General features: G+C 37.8%; 1 protein-coding gene across 1 annotated transcript; it reads right to left on the reverse strand.

The window, feature by feature from the left end:
- Positions 1 to 1,707: 1,707 nt before the first annotated feature.
- Positions 1,708 to 25,983, reverse strand: LOC127631608 (uncharacterized). The gene is made up of 3 exons (XM_052109862.1): positions 25,757 to 25,983; positions 22,668 to 23,056; positions 1,708 to 2,824 (listed from the first exon to the last, which is right to left on the reverse strand). Exons 2-3 carry the CDS (start codon positions 23,044 to 23,046, stop codon positions 2,193 to 2,195), a joined length of 1,011 nt encoding a protein of 336 aa, XP_051965822.1. The 5' UTR covers positions 23,047 to 23,056; positions 25,757 to 25,983; the 3' UTR covers positions 1,708 to 2,192.
- Between the last annotated feature and the right edge of the window lie 788 nt (positions 25,984 to 26,771).

Genomic DNA, 26,771 nt, shown 5'->3' on the forward strand with positions numbered 1-26,771 from the left:
ACGCGGTGATTTTAAACAAATGTCTTTTGTGCATTTTATAGACTCATGGAGCGTTTAGATGTCATCACATTTAATTCGTAACATGCTTGGAAACGAGATACAACCAGTATTGTTCCGATGTATTTTAACAGTAAATGGGCCTCATTCATGAAAATGTAGTAAATATATGAGTAAATTCTGAGTAATTTGCATAAAAAAGTTACCTTCCAGAAAACTTTCAGCTGGATTTAAAATAGCTTCGTACTCCCCAGATTTGTTAGTAAAACGTGTGTATGATAGTGAATTGCAAACATTTGTTTGCATGTGTACGTTCATTCACAATTATCAAAAATCATGCCCATGAAAACAGCATATAAAGAAGGCACCAGATCACTAGTAAATGGAAGTGAAGCGTAGTTCTAGCGGGAAGACCAGCAGGTGTACATCATCACATCATTAGCTAGGTAACTCCTAGCCAATCGCACGTAAGCCATTGCTTTATAAGTCTGCTCACAATCTATCACATTGCTGTTTCGGTGTGCTAACACTGCAACCTCCACCTCCCCACCACCACCAGTTGAGCCCTGTCCCGCAGGGGGGTAGGCTCCTCGCCCCTGCCTCCTATCTCCGGCAGGACATGACGGTTCCAGGTACAACTCCCTCGGACTGCCGGACAGGGCCTACGCCAAAGAGAGAGACATTACCTCCCGTTTTACATCTATCAAATAAATGGCATCTCAAACTTCACTGAAGCCTGCGTGTTTTCCCTATAGAAATGCTTTTAACATCTATGCGCAATAGTAATGAAGTACTTTTAATGAATGAAGTGCACTCATATCGTTACATTTTGTGAAGTGAGGACTTCGTCACCGCATGTTTTTCCTGTCACATGAAGCTCTTTTGTGAATCAAACAGTTCAAGAAGTCAATAAAATGGTTTGACATGAGTGTAAAAACATTTCAGTTCAAGCCGAGAATAGGATGTCCACCAGCATTATCCTTCTCTGGTTCAGTTTGCAGCGCATCACCAGCATTGTTTGTATAGCTTCTCGGGTAAATCGTGATGGTAACATTGATATAGGCTTCTTGCAACTGGAAAGATCTTTGATCGAAACCTTTTAACAAACCTTTATACGAAAATGTGAGGGTTCTTTCCCATTGTATTATGTACGCATCTGCTCGCAATACATTTATAAATGGATTAACAGCATTGGCATTGACCATATGCTAATCAGCTCAACACAATTTACAGATGCCTATACTAAATTATGAAACCTAAATTATAGAATTCATGTCAAATAATAAATAAATATCGGTCCAAACAGACACATAAGAGGGCATTCATATGTTGGGAAGTTGCTGGGATAAAATTATATTTAAAAAAAATAAATTACAGACTGTGTCTACAGTACATGATAATACTGTCAGACAACTTGTCCAGCTGGTGAATTGCAATAGTTTGTGAAAGTGTCTTGAATGTTTTCTTCCTCGTTGAGAAAATCAATAACACAATCGTCATTACTCCTGCAGCTTACTTGTAGAGATATAAGTTTTGTTTTATTGATCATCTCGCTACAGAACGTGTTTGCTTGACTTTAGTATTGTGATTCCATGGTTGTTTTTAGTTTCATCTGTGTGAGTGAAGGGCAGACTGTAATGTTAATGAGCAGGCAGATCAGGCTGAAGACAGGAACGGACAAGGATAATGATGAACCCAAGTGCAGTTTATTTACAAAAACTTGAATCCATAACAAAACAAAAATAAATGACTAGACTTGACTTCACTTGACAACATTACACCAACACAATACTTGACAAAAGACAATGGCAAAAATGAGGGCTTAAATACATGGACATGGGTAAAATGACATCCAATTGGAAAATTGAACAAATAACAAGATATCTAGATTACTAAAACATGAACCAATGACACAACAAGACTCTAGATTACTAAAACATGAACCAATGACACAACAAGACTGATAACGGAGTAACAAGACAATAAATCAATGAAAAAAAGACACAAGAACATGGAGGGAAACAGGATATTACATGATCAGGAAACCAAATGCCATAAAACGGGAACAGGAAATAAACTTTCAAAATAAAAGACATAAACACAAAGCATGTACAAAATCACATTTAAATGTGACATATCCCCCCAACAAGGGGTGGCTACCAATGACCAAACATAAACAAAACTACCTATAGAGATCAATAGGGAGCTTGGTGGTGGGGTCCTTGAGGCATGGAATGGCGAGACAGGGCGTGGATCATGGCCTGGCGAGACAGGGCGTGGATCATGGGAGCAGGGCGGAGCCAGTGGCCAGAGAAGTGGCTCCAGGAAGGGAGCGGGGTCTGGCGGTTTGGGTGGTGGATCCAGGAGGGAGCAGAGTCAGGATGACTGGGAAGTAGCCACAAGGCAGGAACAGGGTCAGGAGGGCTAGGAGGTGGCCACAGGGCAGGGACAGGGTCAGGAGGCCTGGGAGGCGACCACAGGGCAGGGACAGGGTCCTGGACTTCGGACGCTGGACAGGGTTCATGAGGGAGCAGCTCAGAGGGTGAGACAGGGCATGGATCATGGGAGCATGGCCTGGCAAGACAGGGCGTGGATAATGGGAGCATTTTCCTGGCGAGACAGGGCGTGGAGCAGGAGACCAGGGCGGAGCCAGTGGCCAGAGAAGTGGCTCCAGGAAGGGCGGTTTGGGTGGTGGATCCAGGAGGGAGCAGGGTCAGGATGCCTGGGAGGTAGCCACAAGGCAGGGACAGGGTCCTGGACTTCGGACGCTGGACAGGGTTCATGAGGGAGCAACTTAGAGGGCGGAGGCGTGGAAGTCTCAAGTATTCTGTAACGATAATGAGCAGGAAGATCAGGCTGAAGACAGGATTGGACGAGGACGATGATGAAGAGAAAACCCAAGTGCAGTTTATTTACAGAAACGTGAATGCAAAACAAACATAAACGACTAGACTTGACTTGACAACATTACTTGACAAAAGACAATGTCAAACATGAGGGCTTAAATACATGGACAAGGGTAACATGCCAACCAATTGGAAAACTGAACTAATAACAAGATAAATAGATTACTAAAACATGAACCAATGACACAACAAGACTGATACGAGTAACAAGACAATAAACCAATGAAAACAAGACACGTGAACATGGAGGGAAACAGGATATCACATGACCAGGAAACCAAGAAACAGGAACTAAACTTTCAAAATAAAAGACATGAACACAACACATTTAAACATGACACAGACCAGCTGAAAGGTGCTTTGTGCCATCTACCATAGTGGGGTGAATTGCTTTTTGATTTGCGCTATATACTGTAAAGGATTGAATGTATTAATGACGATCATTCACCTCACTTTTAATGTGAAAGGACCATTTGTCTGTTATTTGTTTCACATTATCGCATCACCTCTGGTGTGCAAAGTCCTTAAATAACAGGTAAACTTGTATTCTTATTTCAGTTTTGTAGTTCATTTTGTGTAAGCTTACTTTGGTTCAAAAGCAATTAGTCAAAGAGGTTAACTTTATCATTCAACTGAACAGTGCAAATGCATTTTAGAGACTTAAGTTGTGTTCTGCGCTCTGTCTTTTGTTGTTGTTTTGCATTTTAGAGCACATTTATTTGTACCACTCAGGTAATGTCAATGGTATGACCCATTTTTATGGTGGCCGAAATTATAACTTAAAATCAAACAGAGCGGAGCTAGGGGGTGGCCAGGGGTGGCGGTGGCCATCTTGTACTGAAGGTCACTTACTGTAAACCAGTAAAACTATTACTATTATTTAATTATTGCATTTTTACAGAGTTAGTAAATATTAATGACCACCTAAGCCTGTTGTTCAATACAGAATCATTACAAAATGGTAAAAGAAAAGAGTTAGTGGATTAATAGAAATAAAAAAGAGATTGTGGCTTGTGTGTGAATATTCTCTTATCTGGACTGAGGTCCGGGGGACAAAGTTTGAGTTTCCTTACCCACGTCTGAGCATCAGACACTATTGTGCTGTCTTGCAGGAAGTTTCTGATTCCCAGCATTCAGTGGGTTTCCTGTGTCAGGTTACCATGTCCTGTGTTTATTTTCTTAGCTTTTTTTTTCTCGCTACCAAGCACATCTACGTACATGTCTTTCCGTCCTTTTTCTACCATAGGGTGTGCGGTAATAGGAATAAACTTGTAAATACTGATAAAGATACAAATTTCAGGCAAGTGTGAGAAAGTTCCATCATCATTACCTGCAAGGTAAATAAGCAGAAAGAGAGTGTTGTTATAAATTGTCACACAAGCACAGAATGTACATCAGAATAATATGTTACTATAGGATGCTTTTGTAATAAGGACAGTTATAGTAATAACGTCATTAGATCATTCACTTGTTGCCTCGTGTTGGATATGTAGAAACTTACAAGGCTCAATGGTGTTAAAGGAAGAGACAACAGAGAAAATCAAAATATTCTTACTTTAAAAATAAAGGAGAGTTTGACAATCCAGCATGTAAACAAAAATAATATTTATCTGCGAAACCTCCACCTTTGCTTTTATTTATTAATTTCCAAATATGATATTTCACAAGTCATGCTGAATGTGTCATATAATGTATGTGTTTATGGACTTTACACCTGCAAATAAAGAGAGAACGTTCTCTGACAAGAGATGAAAGAACAGTGTGTTTATTATTTGGCTAAGATATATAACTAGATGCTAGCAGTTTGGTGTGTATGAAGTTGAAGCAATAAATTTAGTTTGCGTCGAGCTAGGTTTTATTTTTCTCCCCTTAATAATATGATGACACATATTGGAAACATTCAATATAAAGCAGTAAAACTGAGTCATTTTATTCCGTAAGAATAACTGGGAGTGGCTAATAAGTGGTTCACATTCAAGTTTGAAAATGGCCACGCCCAAGTTTCGATGAAAAATAAGGTTGATAGCCTAAAGGTCTTAGTGAAGATTTTTAAATCAGACCATTCTTATAAATTATTATAATAATCTAGATAACTGTGTGTTTAAATGTATCTTTCTGTTAAAACTGTTCTATTGAAACTGTTAAAACGGTTATTTTCAGTTATTTAAGTATCATTTGACTACTGTATCTTATTTTGTTTTTACCCCTTTTCTTATAATTTATATTGTAAGACTATGTACTATATTGTTTATTGTATGCATTTAATGTGGTTGGTGTATGAATTATTATGTAATGTTTGTATCGAATCATGTGACCTGAATGGCCATGTGACTTGTATTATTTAAAATGGCATTTTTCAATTGTATTGTAGGTCTAAGGAAGAGCTTAATCAAAATATTACTAATAAAAATCCTGTTTATAGGAGGCCTGAAGTGTGTGTGTGTGTGTGTGTGTGTGTGTGTGTGTGTGTGCGTGCGTGCGCGTGTGTGTGTGATATTTAGATACTGCACCCACATTTATACAGCAAATCTTTTTGATGTGCGTGTCTTTTTTCAATACATTTGAAATCAGTTTGATTTTGTAACAGTTTAATTTAATAGACAGTAGCTTTTACAGACAAGCTATACAGCTTCACAAGAAGTAAAGAGGTAAAATGAAATACTAGTACTGTTATTGTTGCTTCTTTCCCTTTTCTTCTTTCTCTTTCACTGCCTCTAAAATGAACAGCTTCGGAACACAATGCTAAGAGAGATTGATGCTAAGGATGAATGATGTATAAAGTCTATTTTGAACAGATCAATAGTAAATTTCATTATGGCTTGGACAGTGTGCACACACTTGATGAGCATTCCTTTAATGGCCAGACACACACACACACACACACACACACACACACACACACACACACACACACACACACACACAAAAGTAGTCTGGAAATAATTTCTGAGGCTTTGTTGACAATAAGTCAGCTCTTGGCTTTGTCCATGGCTGTAGGACCGTTTAGTTCTGGCATGGGTCTCTCTTTCACAAAATGTAGAAGAGGTCTATAAGATGCCAGCACTGAGCACGGTAAGCTACCTTGCTCTGTTTTTAAATATATAATGATTAAGAAGGATGTTAAACTTCATTGGCCAGAATAACCGATGTGTCTTTGGCATTATAATTATTAAAATACATTCAATATATATATATATATATATATATATATATATATATATATATATATATATATATATATATATATATATATACTGTATATGGTGAATGTTTATGTTATTTGTAGGTTTCCTGCCATATCTTCCAAAATAAAGCACTTTTCACCAAGGAAAATCATCATGCAGTCCCCTTTAATTATTAAGATTATGATCTGTTAAATGCTTTACTAATAATTATAAAGTTGTTTACACTAACACAATATTTTCTCTGTGAAACAAAAAAGGAACATTTTTAAGAAATTATTTCTACTCTAAAACAGTTCATAGTGACAACAGCTTTCAGGTTCTAAATGGATAAAAAAACAAACAATAAAAGTACCGTAATCTTTGTGACTCATGTTCTTCAGAACCCATTCAATATCTTAATGTAGGTTATTTGCCAAAAATACTGACAATTTGGATCAATTCCTCACACAAAGCTACCATTTGACTTTAATCAAGAGTATTCTGGTGTGGTTTTGTCTATTTTAGAGCTTAACGGTCAAAATGAACTGCTGTTGTGAAAAAAGAGCTGCATAAAGATTCTTAAAAAATCATTTTTCTTTTCTTTTTCTCTCTCTATGAAAACAGTATATTGAATTAGAATGGCATGAGGAATATGCAAATAATGACAGCATTTTCATTTAATTTCATTTGGGGTTTATTCTTTCAAGTTTCACTCTGAGATACCGTACAATCATGTTGGCCAGCATTGGAACTTTTCAAAGGTCTTTGGATGGTTTAATTTTACAGTGTGGTTTGTGGTCCTTAAGGAAAGCTTAAAGGGGAGGTGTAAGTAAAGAAGAAGGGGTGGCAATAGGTTGGAGAATGTAATGATTCACTGTTCCATTCACCAAGCCTTCTCTGGGGAGAACTAGGACCAGACCCATTAAGAGGGAGGTTTGGCCATAGGTTGGGGGAAGGGGTTATTTTTGGGATTACCATGGCAATAAGTAAAGAGTCCCCAACATCTACTAGCAGTACCATCACTTGAGAGAAAGTCACAATGTTCTCCATTCCATAAAATCACCATGTCTTGTTGTTCCAAATTAGTGACAATTTTATCCCAACCAAATTCTAGGAATGTTGAACATGACCCGAATAGTCAAAAGGATGAAAATAATAACACTGAATGCCATCTCAGAGCATGTTTGACCTTTTCAGAAATGAATACTCTTATTGCTGTTTAAATTTAATAAGTAGTGCCTGCGAAGGCAAGCCTTAAATCGCTCATACTGTACTTGCAGCATTTATGCTATGGACATGAATTATATAAAATTCCATATATTTAAATTAAAGGATGGACCAGAAAATAATTTGGGTTCTTTAGACTAAAGCCAGTAAGCAACCGACTAGCAATGCCTTAACAACTACCCTGGCACCCTAGTATTGTGCCAGCAAGTTTTGCACAGACAATAACTACTCACATTTATATCAGAAAATTTAAAAATATATTGTAAAATCTTGGATTTAATGCATAATGTGTAATATCTATTGCTGTAATTATTAATGTGTTTAGCTATTGTAGGATGCAATGCATAATCTGGTAACACTTCACATTAATGTGTGGTGGAGTAGTGGTCTAAACCACACAACTAGTAAACTGGTAATCAGAAGGTCATTGGTTCGAACCCTACAGCCACCACCATTGTGTCCTTGAGCAAGGCACTTATCTCCAGGTTGATCCGGGGGGATTGTCCCTGTAATAAGTGCTCTGTAAGTCGCTTTGGATAAAAGTGTCTGTCAGATGCATAAATGTAAATGTAAATGTAATGTTCCCTTGTTGCGGTGTCCCAACTCGCCTAGTCCTAGTTACATAAAGTTCTCTGCAAAAACATTTACATTTGGCAGACGCTTTTATCCAAAGTGACTTACAGTGCACTTATTACAGGGACAATCCCCCCGGAGCAACCTGGAGTTAAGTGCCTTGCTCAAGGACACAATGGTGGTGGCTGTGGGTTTTGAACCAGCGACCTTCTGATTAACAGTTATTTGCTTTAGTACACTACGCCACCACAACTTCATGCTCATTAAACCATACTGAACCAAACCCTAATACTCCCTAATACATGCTTCACATGTGTCCACTTATGCACTAATCTTGAATAAGTGTTATTAAGCATTTATAACTTGAGATAAAATTGCTCACTATATGGGAGGTATTACATGAAAGTCACACTTTTTATGCATGTTGTTATAACTGCTTATATATGATTTATAATGCATTTCTAAATGAATTATTAGTTGTTAGTGAACCCCTTTCTCACTTTCTCATAAAAAGGGAATATTATTGTAAAGTGTTAACCTTATGCAGTATGTATGATTCCTTACCACCTGTTGGTACATGATATTTCAAATTGGCTGTCAGTTATTCAGAGAGTTTAGGCCAAAATCATATGAATATGTTTAAGCCAGTAAATATTAAGTTCTAGCAAACGAGCAAATTCCATTTCTCAACGCCACACTCACTTGACCAACACACACTGCTGCCCTATCTCTGCTTTCAGGGGAGTCACATTCCGCACCTAAAATATGCAGTTCAGAAGCCTCTGGGGCCCTTTCTGAGAGAAACGTTTTGGTTACTATGACAACAGTGAACAACAGTTACACACACATTTGTGGTTGATGGACAAGGAACTCAGAGTGCTGCTCAAACTGTTGCTATTTTGTTTCAGAATATTCCCAAAAAGTTGTTAGTGACGTGGAACGTGAAGGAAAAGGCAAAGCTGTGGTCCCAATGGGATCTGAAATGTTTTGGCATTTCTGTTGCCTAATTTCCTCACTCTTGGCACATCCTTTTAAAATCAGAATTATACACATACCTCATTGATTTCTGGATCTCATAAGCCAAGCATATCAACGTATACTGACGCACAAAACATGTTAATCCCCCTAATTTAGTATGAATGATTTATTGACATTGGTAAACAGTTGCTCTTTTCCAAAATCTAGTGAGTTGCCTTTGTAGGCAGCATTTTAAGACATCATAGGCATGCTCGCGATTTGAATGCTGTTCCAAAAGGTAGACAGCATAATGATGCTGCCTTCTAAGATTTACGTTTTGGCCAAATTCTAAGGCAGCATCAACATGTATCCTTCACAGAGAAGGGACTGTGCCATACTCATTCAACAGTGCGCAAAAGTCTGGTTCTGGAAGTAAAAATCGCATAATTATTTCCACATGCAAATGCATTTTTTAACAATAAATTGTAAACCTTTAAAGGCAGACCTACTATGAACTTCAAAGTTGTTACTCGATAGTGAATGCATCTGCTGAATCCATCAGTCTGTGTTATTTCAACATAATTTTTGGAAATATTGTTTAATAGCGGAATTGGTGAATAAAACCACTGCATGATCCTAACGAAAAAACACTACACCAATCAGAGAATTGCGGCCATCAAAGCACACCAAGCAAACACTTCAGCGACCGCCCAATCCCATGACGCACTGCAAATGATGCATTTGATTTGGTCTCCCTACAATCTCAAACTTAGATATTTTTAAATAACTGTATATTTTGGAATACAACTTAACAATATTGTTTCTATACTTATAATCAGAGAAACAATATAACTGCAAAACTCAACATTCAAACATATTTATTAACCAACGATTCGCCCTACCAGCCAGTTTCAAGGTACATGGTATGAAACATTCAGCCATACTTTAAAAAAATTAAAGGTGTGAGTTTACTTTAGTGTCTTTATCCAGTATACAGTATCATCAACAACTTCATATGAAAAGTCATTCGCAATGCTTCCTGGGATTGTTATTCATTCCTTAATGAAAGAAGTCTTGTACAAGTCTTTGAAGTACACAGTCTTGCACATTTATCTTTTGTCAGATTTTTAAAAGTTTTTTTGCTTCAAATCAAAGTTTGTGTCACGATCCCCTGTTGTCTGCCCCGTGTTTCACTTGTCTATTGTCATGCACTACACTTCCCATGATTCCCGGCCCTCATCACTGCCAGCCCTGTGTCATTGTGCTCACCTGATTGTCGTTTGTCATCATCATGTCTCCTGTGTATTTAAACCCTGCTGTTTCTCCATTCCCCTGTCGATCGTTGATGTGTCTGGATGTAGTTGTCTTGCCTGCCTTGCCTGTCTTGCCGTGTTTACCAGTTTGTGTACCCCCCGATGTTTTTCATGTTTTAGTTTCAGTTTTTCCCACCGTGGATGTTTAATTTGTTCCTGTTTGTCATGTTTTTCATTCTTGTTTAATAAAGCCTGCACGTAGATCCTCACTCCCTGTCTACCTCCTCCTACACACGTAACAGTTTGTAACTCTCTTATGAAGGATTTAATAAAATCCCTATGGAAGAAATGAATGGGAGAAATACTTCCGGAACCAAGATGGCTGCAAAATCTGGCTGGCACTGTTGCGCCCAATATGAATCAGTAAAAATAGTTCAATCTAATTAAAAAAAAAAATATATATATATATATATATATATATATATATATATATATATATATTCATTAATAATCGTTATGTGCTGTGTATATGTATTCTTATTGGTGTATAGCATTGTTAGCTTAGCAACATGTTAACACCAAACTCTGCTCAAATTAATTATACATTTAATCTCCTTAATGCAATGGGCGCTGTTTGTTTGAGGCACACAGTTGATGTAGAGTGTTCTACATCGATCAATTATGTTGTTCCATTTCAGTTGAAAGGCAGCTACCTACTACAGCAACACAAGGCATTAGTTTTTCAAGCAAAGTAATTTACTGATATAAAGTGACTACTAGTACTGTGCTGGTCATGTAATCTCAACATGACAGCCCCCATGAGGCAGCCCAGTTCCATCTACCACAAATAAAATAGTTTTTATTGGGCTTTTATTAGGCTATTCATATGGCTTTTAAGAGTGTACATAAACATATTTTTAAATAGTAGTATTTATTTCTGTAGCGGTAAAACCTTCAACATGGCCTAAAAAAATACATTTTCTGGCAAGCTGCTAGCCAACGGACCTCTTGTTTTATAATCCGTCATGGAAAATGCATATGGAGAGAGAGAGATGAGACTATGTCCAAGAAGCAAAAGTATATACCTTTAATGTCTGTAATGTCTTGACTTACTTGTGTTGTCACTTTCCATGTCAAGTGGATGAATGGTGCTATACCTTTAGATGATGTTAATGGCTCAATACGGAGGTCCAATTCCCATAAAACATTTGATCCTAATGGCCGAAATAAAAGTACTATGGCAGGATACGTTTTAAACAGCCCAACACATACTAGAGCCAAGTGCTCTTGAAAAACAAAAAGAAAAAAGATGTAGACAGCATTAAGACATAAAGAGGTAGAGATGGAAAAAGTAAGCAAGAGCTTAAGGAGTGGAAACCGGAATGGAAGAGGACCTCTTGGAATCTTGCCTTCTGGGTGAGGCAAGTGGGTATGTTGCCACTTTGTATTGAATAGGGTAACTGAGCTGGTATGGAAAAACTACATGTCCAACATAATCAGCCACAAAATGGCAAATCATGTATTTATATATTCATAATTATGGTGCCTTGAACCTGCCACGACAGAAATTTTTTTGCAATTGCAACTTTTTTTCTTGTAATTGTTTTATATAGACTCATGATTGCAAGAAATAATCTAAAGTCGCAATTACAAGACATAATATATTTTTATTTCTCATAATTGCAACATTCTCATAATAGACCTTTTTCACAGACTATGATGGTGTGTTTCTGCCTTATTTAGCTGTGTAAATCTAGCCAAAATTTTTTATATGATTATTGTTTTAAATATTGAATGTACGTTTATAACAATATGCTTTGTGTTATATTACCCTGGAATTAGTTTTAAAAAATGAATTGCCACAGCTGCAAGGGGTTTCTATTACAGCTGCTGAGTAGAGTGACCGTAAATTTGCCATCTTCTCCCACCGCTCTCTATTTTTATTTATTTTTTTCTTCTGGAAAGTCATTCAAATGTAATATTAGACTTTTTGTGGACGCTTTCTGCCTGTCAATCAATTTGCATGTTTTCATAGTGTTTTAGTTGCAGCTAATTATTAAGGCATAATGCCATTTCTATGCCATGTCATTCATAACAGTTGTCTGTTGAGGGCGCTGTTTTACTACGGTTGTTTTTAACAACTGTTTCTATGCTCAATAAACCTTATTTGATATCTTTGGAGTTCAGGGTTTTTGAAAGAAGGACGTGGCTAATCCAACAACTCAGTCTCGTAGAAGTATAATGGATGAAATCGCTTACAGCACCTTTAAGGCACCATACGCAATATATACATTTAATGGTATTAGAAACAAAATATACAATACAAGAACATTCACTTTCTGAGCCAGTTTGACCATAATGCTTAACCAACTGGTGTCAAGGTGATTTTTAGTGAATGTATGAAATCAGTTCTCCTCAAGTTCACACGGGTGTCCTAACAGAGAGACCACAGGTGTAGTTCATCACATTTACTATGGGACAAATTCCACCATGCTTGACAATCAGAAAGTGTTGAAATACTTGTCTTAAATTTCAAGAATATGTGTTATAATTTTTACTTTGCTTGAAGGGTGTTTGTACACCACTTGATATTTAGTTTAAATATATATATTTGACATAAATAGCCATTATACAGTATAATAAAGTTGGCTGGGTGTTGACGGTATATGACAGTATATACAGTATTGTGCAACATCAATGGCAACTAGCAGAGATTCTGCTATACCATTTATACCACAATACATACATCAGTGATGTATGATTTGCTTACATTACATTTGCTTACATTAACCCAGCAAAGTTTCTGGGACTACTCGACCCGAATAAATGAATAGTCAAGCAAGCCCTATGTATAAGTGTATTTAGTAAACGTTCCTACATTAAAATGTGATATATTAAAATTGTATTAGATTGCTGCCATAATAATGGACTATTTCAAAAGTTTACGTGATCTTTTTTTTTTTTTTTCCCATCTACTTAAGAGTTCCCACTCACTGTGGTGGAGCGGCGATGTCATTTTATTATTGTGAATTATTTCAAAGATTTCTGTTACACAATGTCCATTACCGCCAGATCTGTTACCATGCGCAACGCAAATGTCGGGCACTTAGTAGTGGTCAAAAAGGATTTCCATAATAGATTTTGAATTATAAACTCAAAGATGTGGATTCGGACGGTTATTAAATTACCACACAACCTTGGTTTTTGTCAAAAAAACTGTAGGTAATTTGGCCAGAAATTGTCTCACGGGAGGTTGGAGAAAAACACAGGCATTTCGGATTCGGACGGCAATAAAATCACTGACTACCCCCTGTAAATGCTTGAATTACCTAACGTCCCCATATAAAATAATTGCTGTCCGAATAGCGCTTAAGATGCATAAGTTTTAACAATTTGAATTATTCTTTAAAACTGGGCCTATATTTTTTATACTGTATGCAGTATAGCATAATGGACCATCTATCTTAACCTCACCTTAAATCCTTCAGTGAAAGCTGAGTGCAGTACATATAAACAACCTCTCATATCCCCAGGAACGTCATAGTTGTGTGGAATGTGGACAAAGCTGCAAGCAGTTGTTAACAAACATGGCCAGACTTCCTTCAAACCGAGGCCATGAGGTTGATGGAGAGGTTAGGCTAAAGATTTATGGCTCCAGTGTAAAAGAGTGGAAGTGTGTTATTGATAAGTGGCTCAGCAGGGGAGCGCAGAGGCCACAGCAATAATTAGGAGATGAACTTGAGGCTCATTAATTTGTCTGAGCTGTGACCAACACTGGAAAAACACACATTTTCAAAAACACTGTTGTTTCTCTGTTGTGAGTAGTTTATTTGTATCCATTATCAGGGATGGCTATTCTTTAGCTGCCAATCTTTAGCTTAAAAGTGGATAGAAGTAAATGCAATTTAATTAACTGAACTTTGCTGTAATTTTATTCCATGAGCTACACTTTCCTATTTCTTTTTTTTTTTAATACACAATATGTATAATACACAAACAATGTACCATGGAAATACCATATTTTCTGGACATGTACCATGGTACTCATTGAATTACCTTGGAGTACCATGTAAATACAATGGTAAATGAAATGTAATCAATCAGCAATATGGTATACTGTATAGTGCCATGGTAATACCATCTGGTGCCATCACTGATGCCAATGGTTCCACCACAGAACTTCATTGTCAGGGGAGAATTTGCAGTAACACTTACGTTAGTGTTCCCTTTGTTAAAGTCGGCATGAAACGGAAATTGTGACCGGTTTTTTATATATATTGTGATGTATTTACAAATGAAACGGCTTATTGAACAAGATAAAAATATAAAGTGGGTACTTGATTTTTATATATTGGTTGTTGATGGATTGTAAAAAGTGGGCGTTGCATACCGCAATTGAGGCATTCAGGCAGACCTGAATGCAAGTTTGCAGTTGACACACACACACACACACACACACACACACACACACACACACACACACACACACACACACACACACACACTCACACTCACACTCACACACACACACACACACACACACACCATTTCTACCATGTCCCAATGACTCGAGAATCGAACAATGATCCAGCTGACAACATTAATACATAACAATCCCACAAACGTACACAGCATATCACAGTCTTTGCTTACGACGAGTCTGGAGCTGTTGTGCAAGTCCAATGCAGATGAATGAGAAATAAGCCAGTAAAAGATTACAATATAAAAAAAACATGTAATCACAATACACTAAATATAAAGGCAAAAAAGAACACTTACTCGTGCTGTACTTACTGTATTTATTGCATACCAGCATTAAAAACTATGACTAAACTCCAAGTTCATATATCTGACTCGTGTTGTTTTAATAGTAATCACCTCTGGAACCATTCAGGTGTGAAATGTCTCGAACACAACCGTGAATTCGCTGTTATTCCTCCTTCGAAATATAAATTCAAACCAATGAACCCATAACCAAGGAAAACGGACAAAAATACACCTCTGCATTAGCTGCTTTGATGCCAGGTTTGTTTACATGACTCTTAAAGGGGCAGGGTTCAAACTTGGCCTAACTGCAGTGCGGCCTTGCATTCGTCAACTGAGAAGAGTCAGTCATATCACTGGAATAGCAATTTATGACATTTTGAATAAAGATTTTTAGATTTTTATAAAAAAAAGCAAATATGCATTGATGAATCGTTCACAAAAACTAACATGCAGAAATCAAATAAATTGGGTCAATTTTGATTTAAACTGACTTTGAGGGTTTTTAAAAGTGGTTTATTAATGACTAATAAGTCATTTAAAATGCATTATAAATCAGCTATATGCAACGGTAACAACATAAATAAAAGGACAGTTTTCATATACTTGTCATACACCTTTCAATACTTGCTAAATAGTGAGCATTTTAAACTACATGTTATGAATGCTTAATAACATCATGTATCTATAATTATATTAATCAAAAACATAAAATGCCATAATTCATTATTTATGTCACAATGCAGAAGACTATTGTAGTGTGATTAAAAGGAGGTATTATGTAATTTTGCTACAATCCGCTTTGTGTTTGTACATTACTGTAATGTCTTGACTTCTGTTGTCACTTTCCATGTTAAGTGGATGAATGGTGGATTTGTAGTGGTGTCCCAACTTACCTAGTCCTAGTTACTGTGCAAAAACATGTTTCAGATCATTATGCTCATATACAACATATATGATATGATAAAGCCAGATTAACATTAAACCATACTGAACTTTCTGAATAAATTCTTAATATGTGATCACTTTACATTAAGGTACCTTTTCATTGGTTTTTAATTGTTATTACACATTTATACCACAAGGTTAAATGGCTCACTATTTTGCAGGTATTGCATGAAAGACACTCTTTTTATGCAAGTTGATATAAATACATTTCAATGATTTATAATGCATTTGTAAATAACTTATTAGCCATTAAACTATTTAATAAACCCTTAACAAAGGGAACATTGATGTTACCGAATTCATCTAAAGATAAAAAGCATATTTGTATCAAATTATGCCTAAATTGCCTTTAATATTTTGTTGGAATATCTGCAATGGTGAATTTCACATGACCCCGAACACAAAACAGTATAAAACACCCAAAACATATACAAAAAAAATTGTAGAAGTCACCAACTATAAACAGATTTTGTGTAACCTCAACTACATCGGTGTTAGTACTGATGGATGTTGGAGGTCATTGTCAAGTTGGAATGAAAAGCCGTCTACAGCCAAGTCCTAACTTGAATTACCGGACTGCAGGCTAAACCCTGCTTGTACTTTCTGGAATTCATTACATTATTGATCTTAGAATATAAATTGGACCTCTAGCAGCAAAATGGTACTAAAGTATAAAATCTGGAGCTGTGTAATTTCTGTTAAAATGCTTTCTCCTATCCCAGTTCTCATTATGTACTCACCTTCATGTCATTCCAACCCCATATGATCTTCTGTCTTCAGTGGAACACAAATATAAATAATTTAATGAATGTCCATGTTGACTGAATTAATACAATGGCAGTCATATGTGTATGGAAACGACAAGAGGGTGAGTAAATAATGACAACATTTGTACTAATGGGTGACTAGTTCTCAGGTAGTGACCACTTTAAGTAAGCTATTCATTATCCACAAAAGTATTAACTCTCAGTCAAAACATTTTGGAACAAAACATCTACAGTACACTTATATTTAGTGCAGTCCACTAGTGATCGGATCACACGAAACACATCTTAATAGCAGGTGCAAATGGGGTCTTTCACTTTGACTCAAGGTCAAAGATCACCATTTGAAGACTAAACAAATTGTGAATTGGAGTCAGAAGGTTTAGGAGGCAACACCCAGATTTCACATGGACCATTCTCAGACCACCCGGGCATTTCTAGTCTCCATGTTTCTGGATTGTGACCCAGATCTTTCAGATGCTGCAGAGATGTAGGAAAGGTTACTGTTTGCTCTGGCTGCCAGGCAGTTTTGTTTCTACTTAACCCAGAGAACAGGGAGGAAAAAAAAGGTTAGATGGAGCAGCAAGCAGTTGACCTTACCAAGAGATGGGTTGCCAGAGAGGGAGAGAGAGAGAGAGAGAGAGAGTTTTGTATTGAGTTCTGTGTGAGTTCTGAGCACTGGTTGGAATTGGGCGGAATCTTTATGATGCATCCAGAGTCATTACAATGAGGAACACACTTCAAACACACACAAAAATTATTCTGTGTCAGTGATAAATTGCTGGAGAAAGGACCTCTCAGTCTTAACCGTGTTTTTTGGTACAAAAGAAACCCAGATGGTACTTGTGATAAGCCGCATTCACAGAGAAGGTTATAGCTGTAGGCATTGCTCCAAAAAGGAGTGGGAGCTCCAAACTTCACTTAAAGATATAGGGAGCTCTTAACCTAACCTAACCCTTTCCGCCCACCCAGACGCACATGTCGCCCATGCCTAAATCCGCCACTGTCAGTAGATCACAACTTCCACCAAGGGATGTGGTAAAACTGTCTACAAGTTGTAATGTAAGTAGGAAAAGGTGTAATATCTGCTTGTTATATGGTGACAATATGTCCTTTACACCTGGAAGGTCCTTAAAAAAGTCAGACAATATGTAATATTTTAACAATATGTTACTGTACATGCATTGTGTTGTTAAATATAATAGTTCATAAAAAAATTATGTTTATAAAACTTTACATACATAAAAGTATATAAACGTAACTTACATTTACCCAAGGTATTTACTGTACCATTTTTACATTCTTTTTGTGTTCAAATAAATATTAAACAATGTGTTTCCACTTGAATGTGGAAGAAATGATTTACCCTTAATTTCATTCAAAAGCCAGAATATTTCCAATGAACCCTTTGCAACATACAACAAATCTCTATATGGCCATTAAGAGTCTGTTAGCTTTCAACAAGAAGCCTGGGAAGGTGGAAGAGAATGGTTGATAATTGCCTGTGCTTGATCACACCATTACCTCAAATTGAGTGTAATTAGGCAGGGTAAATTGGGCTGAACTGGGTGCAAGCAATGTGAAAACCAGAGGTGCACTCAACAGGAGTTTAAAGCGGTGTGCTTGATTTGGCAGATAAAGTAATCTGTTAGCAGTATGCTTCAGATGTGATATTGGGAACAAGCTGTTGCTTGATCCAGGAGGGGAAACTAATAAAAAAAAAAGAAGAGCCATAATGAAACATCTAAATGGAAACACACGCAGGCACACTTGCATGCCGCACTTTGGCTTAAATCCAGGAGTCGATTCATCCAATTAGGTAAATGGCCTTAATGGATACGAGTGGGCGAAACATCAAACATTACATAAATAAAATAATAAATAACATATGCAATATAATGTAAAAATCTAAATAAAATAAAAAGATCATCAAGGAGATAATCTGCAAAGAGTCTGTTTAAGATAATATTTTTCTTTCACTTCAATGCACATGTTGATCCATTCATTTAGTCAAGGATTTATGTGATTTAAAGCCATGCAATGGTTGACATGTATTGAAAGCCATTAGTGAGTGGATTTTGACCAATTAATAATAACAATAGATAGCATTGGTTTGGCTGCAGTTCCAAATCAGTCGTGTCCACTCCACTCAGTATTCAAGGGAACCACTGGCAGGCAAAATCTGCTACAATGTCAAGTCAATATGCACTTTGCAATTTCAAACTGATTTTGATGGCCACTGACAAGACTGGGCTCATAGTCCAACCAGCAGCCAGTTAGGAATGTTAAAAGTCAAATTCCTCATTGGTGTGGCAACGATGCACATGCCGTAGCGATCCCTTATTTGATTCTTAGATTCCTGTTGGATTTGGTGTAGTCTCAACCTCAGATGGAACACCCATGGACCGCCCACAATCCGTGCTTTTGTCTGGTGCACATAGCACACCAACTTCAAATATTTAAAAGATATTCAGAGTTTCGTTTGAGGCATGTACCAGTAAGTAAAGATGATATCCATGAGCAGAGCTGCATTTTCTTCTTTGTTTACTTGGTTTTGTCTGTGAAATTCACTGTAATGAGGTTTTCTGTGCTGTATTTAGACTCTCTACACATTTTACACTATTTACATTTGTATTTTCTGTGCAATCGCTCGTGGAGACACGCGTGAAATTATATGATTAATTTTTATAATATATCTCCCATAACTCCGCCCCTAAACACATACTGTAATAACAAAAAAAAGACTGTGATTGGTCTCTTAGTATGTCAGTTAGGTGGATTTTTTTGTCTAAATGGGCTATTCACCTTATGCGCTAGAGAATCTAGCGTGCAGCCATTTTTAGTTTATTTTCTTCCGGTCAAGCGTTTTGTAGATAGATATATCTATGGTGTTGAAGTGAAAGTGTTATTAAATAGTGATGTGGATTTACAGGTTTTATAGTTGCCAAAAGTTATCATGATATTTTAAAGTGTTCAGGGGATGTTATAGCAACTGGATGCAGAGCGGGAAGATTTTAAAACAAGAGTACATTATACATAAATCCACAAAATTGTACCTACACGCTGTAAACGTTCTGATATGCCTCTGTGCTTATGAAACTCCAAGAGACAACATAAAGCCATTCAAAATATCTCTGTTTGACATCTCTGACCAACTTCTCATTTTTTAAGTGTTAACAAATAGACTCACACTATCAACTCTGAAAAATACCTTCTGTGCTCCCACACATAATCCATTTTGATCGCTTGATAGCTTCAATGCAAACTGGAGGTTAAGAGACAAAACACGGAAACGGATCCTGGATCTGATCACACTCACCAGTGGAAAATGGAAAACGCTACATACATACAGTATTACATTAGAGGCTGATGTAACTGAAAATTCTTAGCAATTTTTTTAAACAATGAGGAATAATTTAAATGCTTTCCATTATTTGACAGTTTATGGATGCGCAGCGTAGATTTAGCAGGAAGACTAGCAGCTGTACATCATCACATCATTAGCTGGGTAACTCCTAGCCAATCTCATGTAAGCCAATGCTTTATAAGTCTGCTCACAATCTATCACATTGCTGTTTCAGTGTGCTAACACGGCAACCTCCACCACCTCACCACCACCAGTTGAGCCCCGTCCCGCACGGGGGTAGGCTCCTCGCCCCTGCCTCCTATCTCCGGCAGGATATGATGGTTTACAACTCCCTCGGACCGCCAGACGGGGCCTACGCCAAAGATAGACATTACTTTTCTGTTTTACATTCATCAAATAAATGGTATCTTAAACCTCACTCAAGCCTGCGTGTCTTCCCGATAGAAATGGTGTTTCATGTATTGAAATGACCACCAAAGCAAATTTTAAGTTTTAAGAGCTAAATGTAAGAGCATTCTTAACCCTTCCATAACCCTTCCCCCATTAATGTCTTAATTTATTAATCCTCATGTCATTCTAAACCAAGTTGACTTTCTTGTCTGGCAGAATGTCCAAGCTGCTCTTTTCAATACAATGACCACGGCTCTCCCTATCCACTTATTTTCTTAATATGGAAAAGATCAGGACATTCCAATTGTTAGCTCTTTTTATAATTAAACAAAACATCTTACAAAAAGAAGCTTGATAGATTTTGAATAAACATTAGATACACGTTTATTTACACAACAATATATTTGGGTATTTTCTGGTTATTAAAAGAACACGTTAATAGTTAACTCTTCTAGGACATGTATCTGAGTGCAAAATTTAAAATCTATTAAAATAGATTCAAAGTAATTGTTAAAGTGTGTAAATAAAGTGAATTTATTTCTGAGAAAAGCTCTAGCTTTTGTTTTCAGATGTCATTGGGTTTTATTCATCCATTTTTAAGTGTGGCCTGTGTCTAAATACTTAGGCCACTGTATGTGTATGATGATTTAGTACATGTAGCTAGAAAATCATGGAACTCGTGGATTTTAAAACAATTTCTATTTTCCAAAATTACTTATAGTTCACAATCTTACAATAAGCACATACACATTCTTTAATGTTATTGTTGCAACCATGTGCTTACAAGGTAGAAAAAATGACACTGTCAGTGACTTACAGTAACACTGGGGGGAAAGCATGTGTTAAGTCGATTAAATCTTAAAGCACTGTGGCAAGAGAGATTGCGTCCTGATGTGTGAGTACGGGTGTGTTTTTCTCAGAAATGGGGGGGGGGGTGGCGGCGGCAAATAGAATGAGAGAATCACTACACTGTGACCGATCTTTTAGGAGGGGTATCAGCGAGAAACCGCTGCCCTAGCAAAGATCGATGTTATGCTATTTGTTTGTGTGTGCGCAAGTGTACAATAGTGTGATTCCATAGCCACCAAAGCTCTGAGTTAGAACACTGAGTGTAAAGAGGCGGTCAGGAAGAGAAAAATAAGAGCTATACTTTGGCATTTCCATCATCTGAGGGCAGTGTGTAACAGGCGACTGAGGACATGGGGCCTACACTGTTAAAAATGTAAATTATGCACTTATTACCATAAGGAGGTATTTCAGCCTGATATGACCCTCATACTCTAAATTAGGGTCCTTAAACAATAGAACATTTAATGCAGACCCAAATCTTTTTGATGTTCGAGTTTGGTTCATTTGTTTGGTGTAAAAGCTTTTTTCTGAAACCAGGCGCGCCTAGGGTTACCAACATTGTCCCAAATAAAGACTTCCCATATGGGAAATTTTTCACATATTTTAAAGGTGAAATGGTTGAGGGGAACCTCAAACTACCACCACCCAACACCCCCACCCTGCCTTGGCAAAAATGGTGGTCTGGGATATGTTTCATGTGAACTAAAAAATATGGTTCACAAATATTAGCATTTGCAAATATTAGTATCTTTCCATGCTGCTGCGTAAAACTAACCATGGATTAGAGACTTTTGCAAGATCAATGACAGGTAGAGTGCCCCTGCTTTCTCAGCTGGGGTTCGACACTACTCTTAATCCAACTCAGTGCCATGCACTGGTAAATGATAATTCTGCAGCGTGACCAATCAGCTCTGTGCTGTGACATAGTGATGGATGAGCTACCAGGTCTGCCGCTTAGCCTGGCACAGCTTGTGCAGATCCCCTATGAGCCTCTCAACTAGTGTGACCCTCTATGAGTCAGTGTGGTTTAGGATTAGCACTGCTAATAATGTGCTGTTGTGCAACATATGCATGCGTCTAGTAAGTATGAATTTTAGCCACTGAGGTTGTTAAGGCTTTGAGGCAAAATACTTTATTCTAACAGAAATGACTAGGAGCCTTTTTAGAGACATAATAAATAGCCCTCATTCAATACATAATGTGCATTTCGTGCAAGCCTAAAGGGGACTGTAACAGTTAAAGGATGGGCAAGGAGGAGGTGGGAACCAGCTCAACAGTCAATGTAAAGTTTAATATGAAACTCAAAATAAAACAAACATAAAAAACACACACACGTGCACACTCTCTCTCTCTCTCAAACTGGCACCTTTGGCCCCCCTTTATCTTGCTCTCCCGCTGATCATCTGACTCAGCGCCGGCTGAGCACCCTAACGGCCCGGCCATGCCCTCCTCCTCATCACACTCCTCCCCTGCCCGATTCAGGCCTGGACGCCACCACACTGACTTACTTAGATGCTGTCCTCCCAGCCGTTCTTTCAGTTGGTGGTCCACCCCGCCTCCTGGGAACATGGGGGAGAGTTGAGGGTAGGTGTGGAGAGAGGGAAAGGGAGAGCGTGAGAAACAGAAAGAGAGAGAGAGAGAGAGAGAGAGAGAAACTTGCTCGCCGGTCCCCGAACACGCTGTCTCCCGGTCCTCAACCACTCCTCCACACTCTGGCGGTGGAAATCTTGCCCCTCTCTCAGTGGACGCAAGCAAGCCCTCCGACCCATGTGGACGGAAGTGCTCCTTCCCTTCTTGGCAGACGGCAACGACCCCTCCGTCCAAAGGCAGACAGCCATGGCTGCTTCTCTGGCGGACGGCAACAGCGAGGGCTCCGCAACAGCGCATCCCTCCTGATCTGTAAGACAACAAAGACAAAACTCTCTCGTGTCTGCTCCGATAATTGCTTCTGTTATCCAGCAGAAAAAGCATAATAAACAAATCAGCTGCGTTAGAGCGCCACTTGCATTTCATTTCTGTGTATTGTTACGAAAGGTGAGAGAGGAAAATAAATAGTTGCAAAATTTCCCTAATAGTTGCTGTCATCTAGTGGAATAAACAAAAACTTTTTGTAGGGACATAAAGCAAACAGAGATTGAATGACATGTTTTTTTGTATGTATATATATATATATATATATATATATATATATATATATATATATATATATATAGTACTGCTCTGGAAAAAATTAAGAGACCACTGCAGAGTTATCCATTTCTCTGGTTTTAGTTTGTTAAGATAATTCTAATGCATTATATTGTTGTGGCAGTTGAGCAAAGCAGAAAGTGACAATAGAAAGTGGCAATATATTGTTTATTTCCATATTACCGAACATACAGTAAGCCATTCATTGGCCTAGAGTCCACAGCAATCCATTGTGCAATTAAATTTGTCAATCCATCTAATATATTTATTATAAGGGATTTTCTAAGGATGTGTCAATGTTCACATGAGTCAGAAGGGTGCTTTTAATGCATCTTACTTTGGTTGCCTTGCCTCATAAACAAAGTGTTTTAGGTTACTGTTTAAAGTTAGAAATAGTTTGAAAGTACATCTCGAGATCCCTGCATTCGGATTTGCACTCAATCCAGCTGTGTTTGAATGCAAGAATGTGTTCTCGGAGTCACATGATGCCATGCTAGGTTCAAACATGTGAACAGCGAGGTCTGCACACTTTGCTAGATTTGGTACTTTTTGTGTCATAAACCGGTGAGTTTCGATACACGTGATCCATAACTGTTCTAGGAAGACAATATTTCAAAGAATTCAAATTCCTCAGGCTCTGGAGACATTAAAATACATTTATGTGCTCAAGCTGATGCCCCTCCAGAGGCCTCGAGATAGGGAGTCATTTTGGCCAGAGAAAGATCCTTGGAGGATCTTACTGCAATACTTCGATCGATTAAAGCCATGGAGACAAAATTCACTGAGGTGGTTACAAGAGTGGGGGATGTTGAGAAATGGATTATCTGGAGTCATCGGAGAGGGAATTAGCTGTTAATCCGCTAGCGACCAAGGTGGATTTGGAGCACACCTGGGAGAAGTTGGAAGATTTGGAGAAATGTAACCGGTGGAATAACATCCAAATTGTTGGAATTCCTGTGGATGAAGAAGGTCGGGACATGGTGAAATTCCTGGATGGGCTCTTTCCGAGTCTGCTCGACATAACCGGCCATAAACTAGAAATCGAGCAAGCTCACAGGTCTCTGCTGAGGGAGACAGGCTCTGATCAATTCTGGCCAAATATCTGAGATCATCCAATAAAGATCTCGTGTTATGTGAGGTGAGGAGTAAAGGAAGGCATTCTTGGAAGAACTACAACATTTTCTTGTTCCCAGACTTTGCAAATTCGACAAGAGAGAAACATGATTAATTAAAGGAATGCAAGAAACGCTTTTGCACTGATGTTCCTGGCCAAATTGAGAATTGATACTAAGGATGGCCGAAAAGTATATACAGTAAATGTCCCCAGCTTTAACCAGTACTCGCACATACAAGATGGGACAGTCACAATGTTAATCAAAAACGGCTTTAATTAGGATTAAGAGCAGGCAAAGGTACAATAAGGAAAGTCCAGAGGGAGAATGGTCAAGGAAAGCGTAGGGTCGAGAGCCGGGTAATCAGGATGGTACAAAGGGCAAATCTAAGAATAGAGCCGGGTAATCAAATATCAAGAGGAGGTAGTCTAACTAGTAGAGAAGGCTGGGGAAACTAGGGGATCACTAGTCGCTGGCAAAGTGCAGGGGTAAACTATACGATAACCAACGGGTGTGAAACGAATGTGCTGTGATATAAATAGGGGAACAAACGAGCGGTGCAGGTGAAGCGAATGAAGGGGTGATTGAGGCGAGTGCAGGTGTATTCAATACTCTGGCGATTGGGAGCGGGTATATGAGCCCGGGGGGAGAGATTGCGTGCGAGCCGGAGATCTCGAGGCATGAGAACGAGCGTGAAAGCTTGCGGGCTCCGAACGAGCATGCATGTTAGCGGGCTCGGGGTGAACCGAAGGGGCAGGGTTCGTTACACCAGCAAACAATGTCCTTCATAATGTCAATGGACTGAGTAAGTTATTTTGTGGTTCTCACGTTGCAGCCAAGTGAAACAACTCACTGAACATCCACTTGATTGTCCGAGGCAGCTGAGTGCCTTTTTTGTCTCTTTTTGTGCAGGTTCCGCCTAGCGGCTGGAATTTGTTTTGTGTAGCAGTCCTTTGGGACAGTGTTGTGGATAATTCAGGATGTTCTTTGTGCTTATGCCTCCTATTTGTTGGAGTTTGTTTTGAGTATTTTACATGATATTAGGCAGGTGGCTTTAATGTTGTGGCTGATCTGTGTCTATATTTAAATTAATGCAATTAATCATCATAAGGTTGTTAACACATTCAATATTATTTATACATTTGTTTATTTATTGTTTTGTAAAATGATACCACTGTATGTGTGTAAGGTGAGCTTTTAAATTTTTAAAAATTGCATGCAACCTCAAAATGTGCAACAGAGCTTAAATAGATCATATCCATCACTTTGGTAATTCACGTGATAATGTTAATACGTACATTTTTAGCGGGCTTCCATCATATCTTCCTCTTATAGTTGAATAGAACAAACTGAAATACTGTAGTATCTTCTTCTTGTGTGTAGGAAGTACAGTTTTCCATGATGTGTCCTACTGAATAGTATTCATTATACTGTACTGTAGACCATAAGCTGAAACTAAATAAAGTAGACCTGTATCTACCCAACAAAACCTGACCAGTTCTCCAAACCAGTTGAATGTTCTGCCCAGACGATGATCACTGTATAGCAACTGATACAGAATGTGTGCGTGTGTTGTGGGAAGCTACAGTTGTTGGGCTCAAAGGTAAGTATGTAGAAACTTGACACTAGAGCCCACATTCAGGAGTCACAGTAGGGAGGCAACAGGTGTCCAGTGATATTTGGCATGCATTTTGTAACCTTACATTGCTGATTATTATAATTGTTTATATATATATAAATATATATATATGTATATATATATATAGAGAGAGAATTTTGGACTGGTAGAAAGCTTCCTAAGAACAATATGATAGAAATAGATTTAACATTGGTATCCAAAAATCTGTGACCACACTGAAATTCTGGGCTTCCAAATCTTAAACCTTATAACAAAACAGAAATGAAAATGTCAATCAAAGAAATGTCATGAAGTACCATGAATAATACATATTTAGTATATTTCTAGGTCACTCATCAAATAAGCAAAGTGACATAGATTTTGTTTTTTCTTCACAAACTTGTGAAGTCCATACCAGCTCGAATATATGCTGTCAATAAAGAAAAAGGGGGATATATCAAATACTGAGAAAATCTAAAATTCATTTTAATTCTTCATTTCAAATTTTAACTAAAGTTGTTATCCTGATAATATAATTTGTCATAAAAATAAATCAATTATATAAATTAACAATGGAAGCATTTTCACTTGTGATCAATTACTTGATCTAAAGTGTAAATTGGTTAATTTTCTTAAAACATAGATAGTGCATGATTTTCAGTCAACAGTTATTACCTAGTTAAAAAGAAATGAAT

Source organism: Xyrauchen texanus, chromosome 3 (genome assembly GCF_025860055.1).
Source record: "Xyrauchen texanus isolate HMW12.3.18 chromosome 3, RBS_HiC_50CHRs, whole genome shotgun sequence".
In the NCBI taxonomy this organism is placed as follows: Eukaryota; Metazoa; Chordata; class Actinopteri; order Cypriniformes; family Catostomidae; genus Xyrauchen; species Xyrauchen texanus.

Excerpts from the sequence above, each read along its gene's own strand:
- LOC127631608 (XM_052109862.1), bottom strand. The coding sequence starts at position 23,046 with ATGCGCTGTTGCGGAGCCCTCGCTGTTGCCGTCCGCCAGAGAAGCAGC. Across the intron at positions 2,825-22,667 it reads GCTGGGAGGACAGCATCTAA|AATACTTGAGACTTCCACGC; the intron begins GTAAGTCAGTGT and ends TTATCGTTACAG.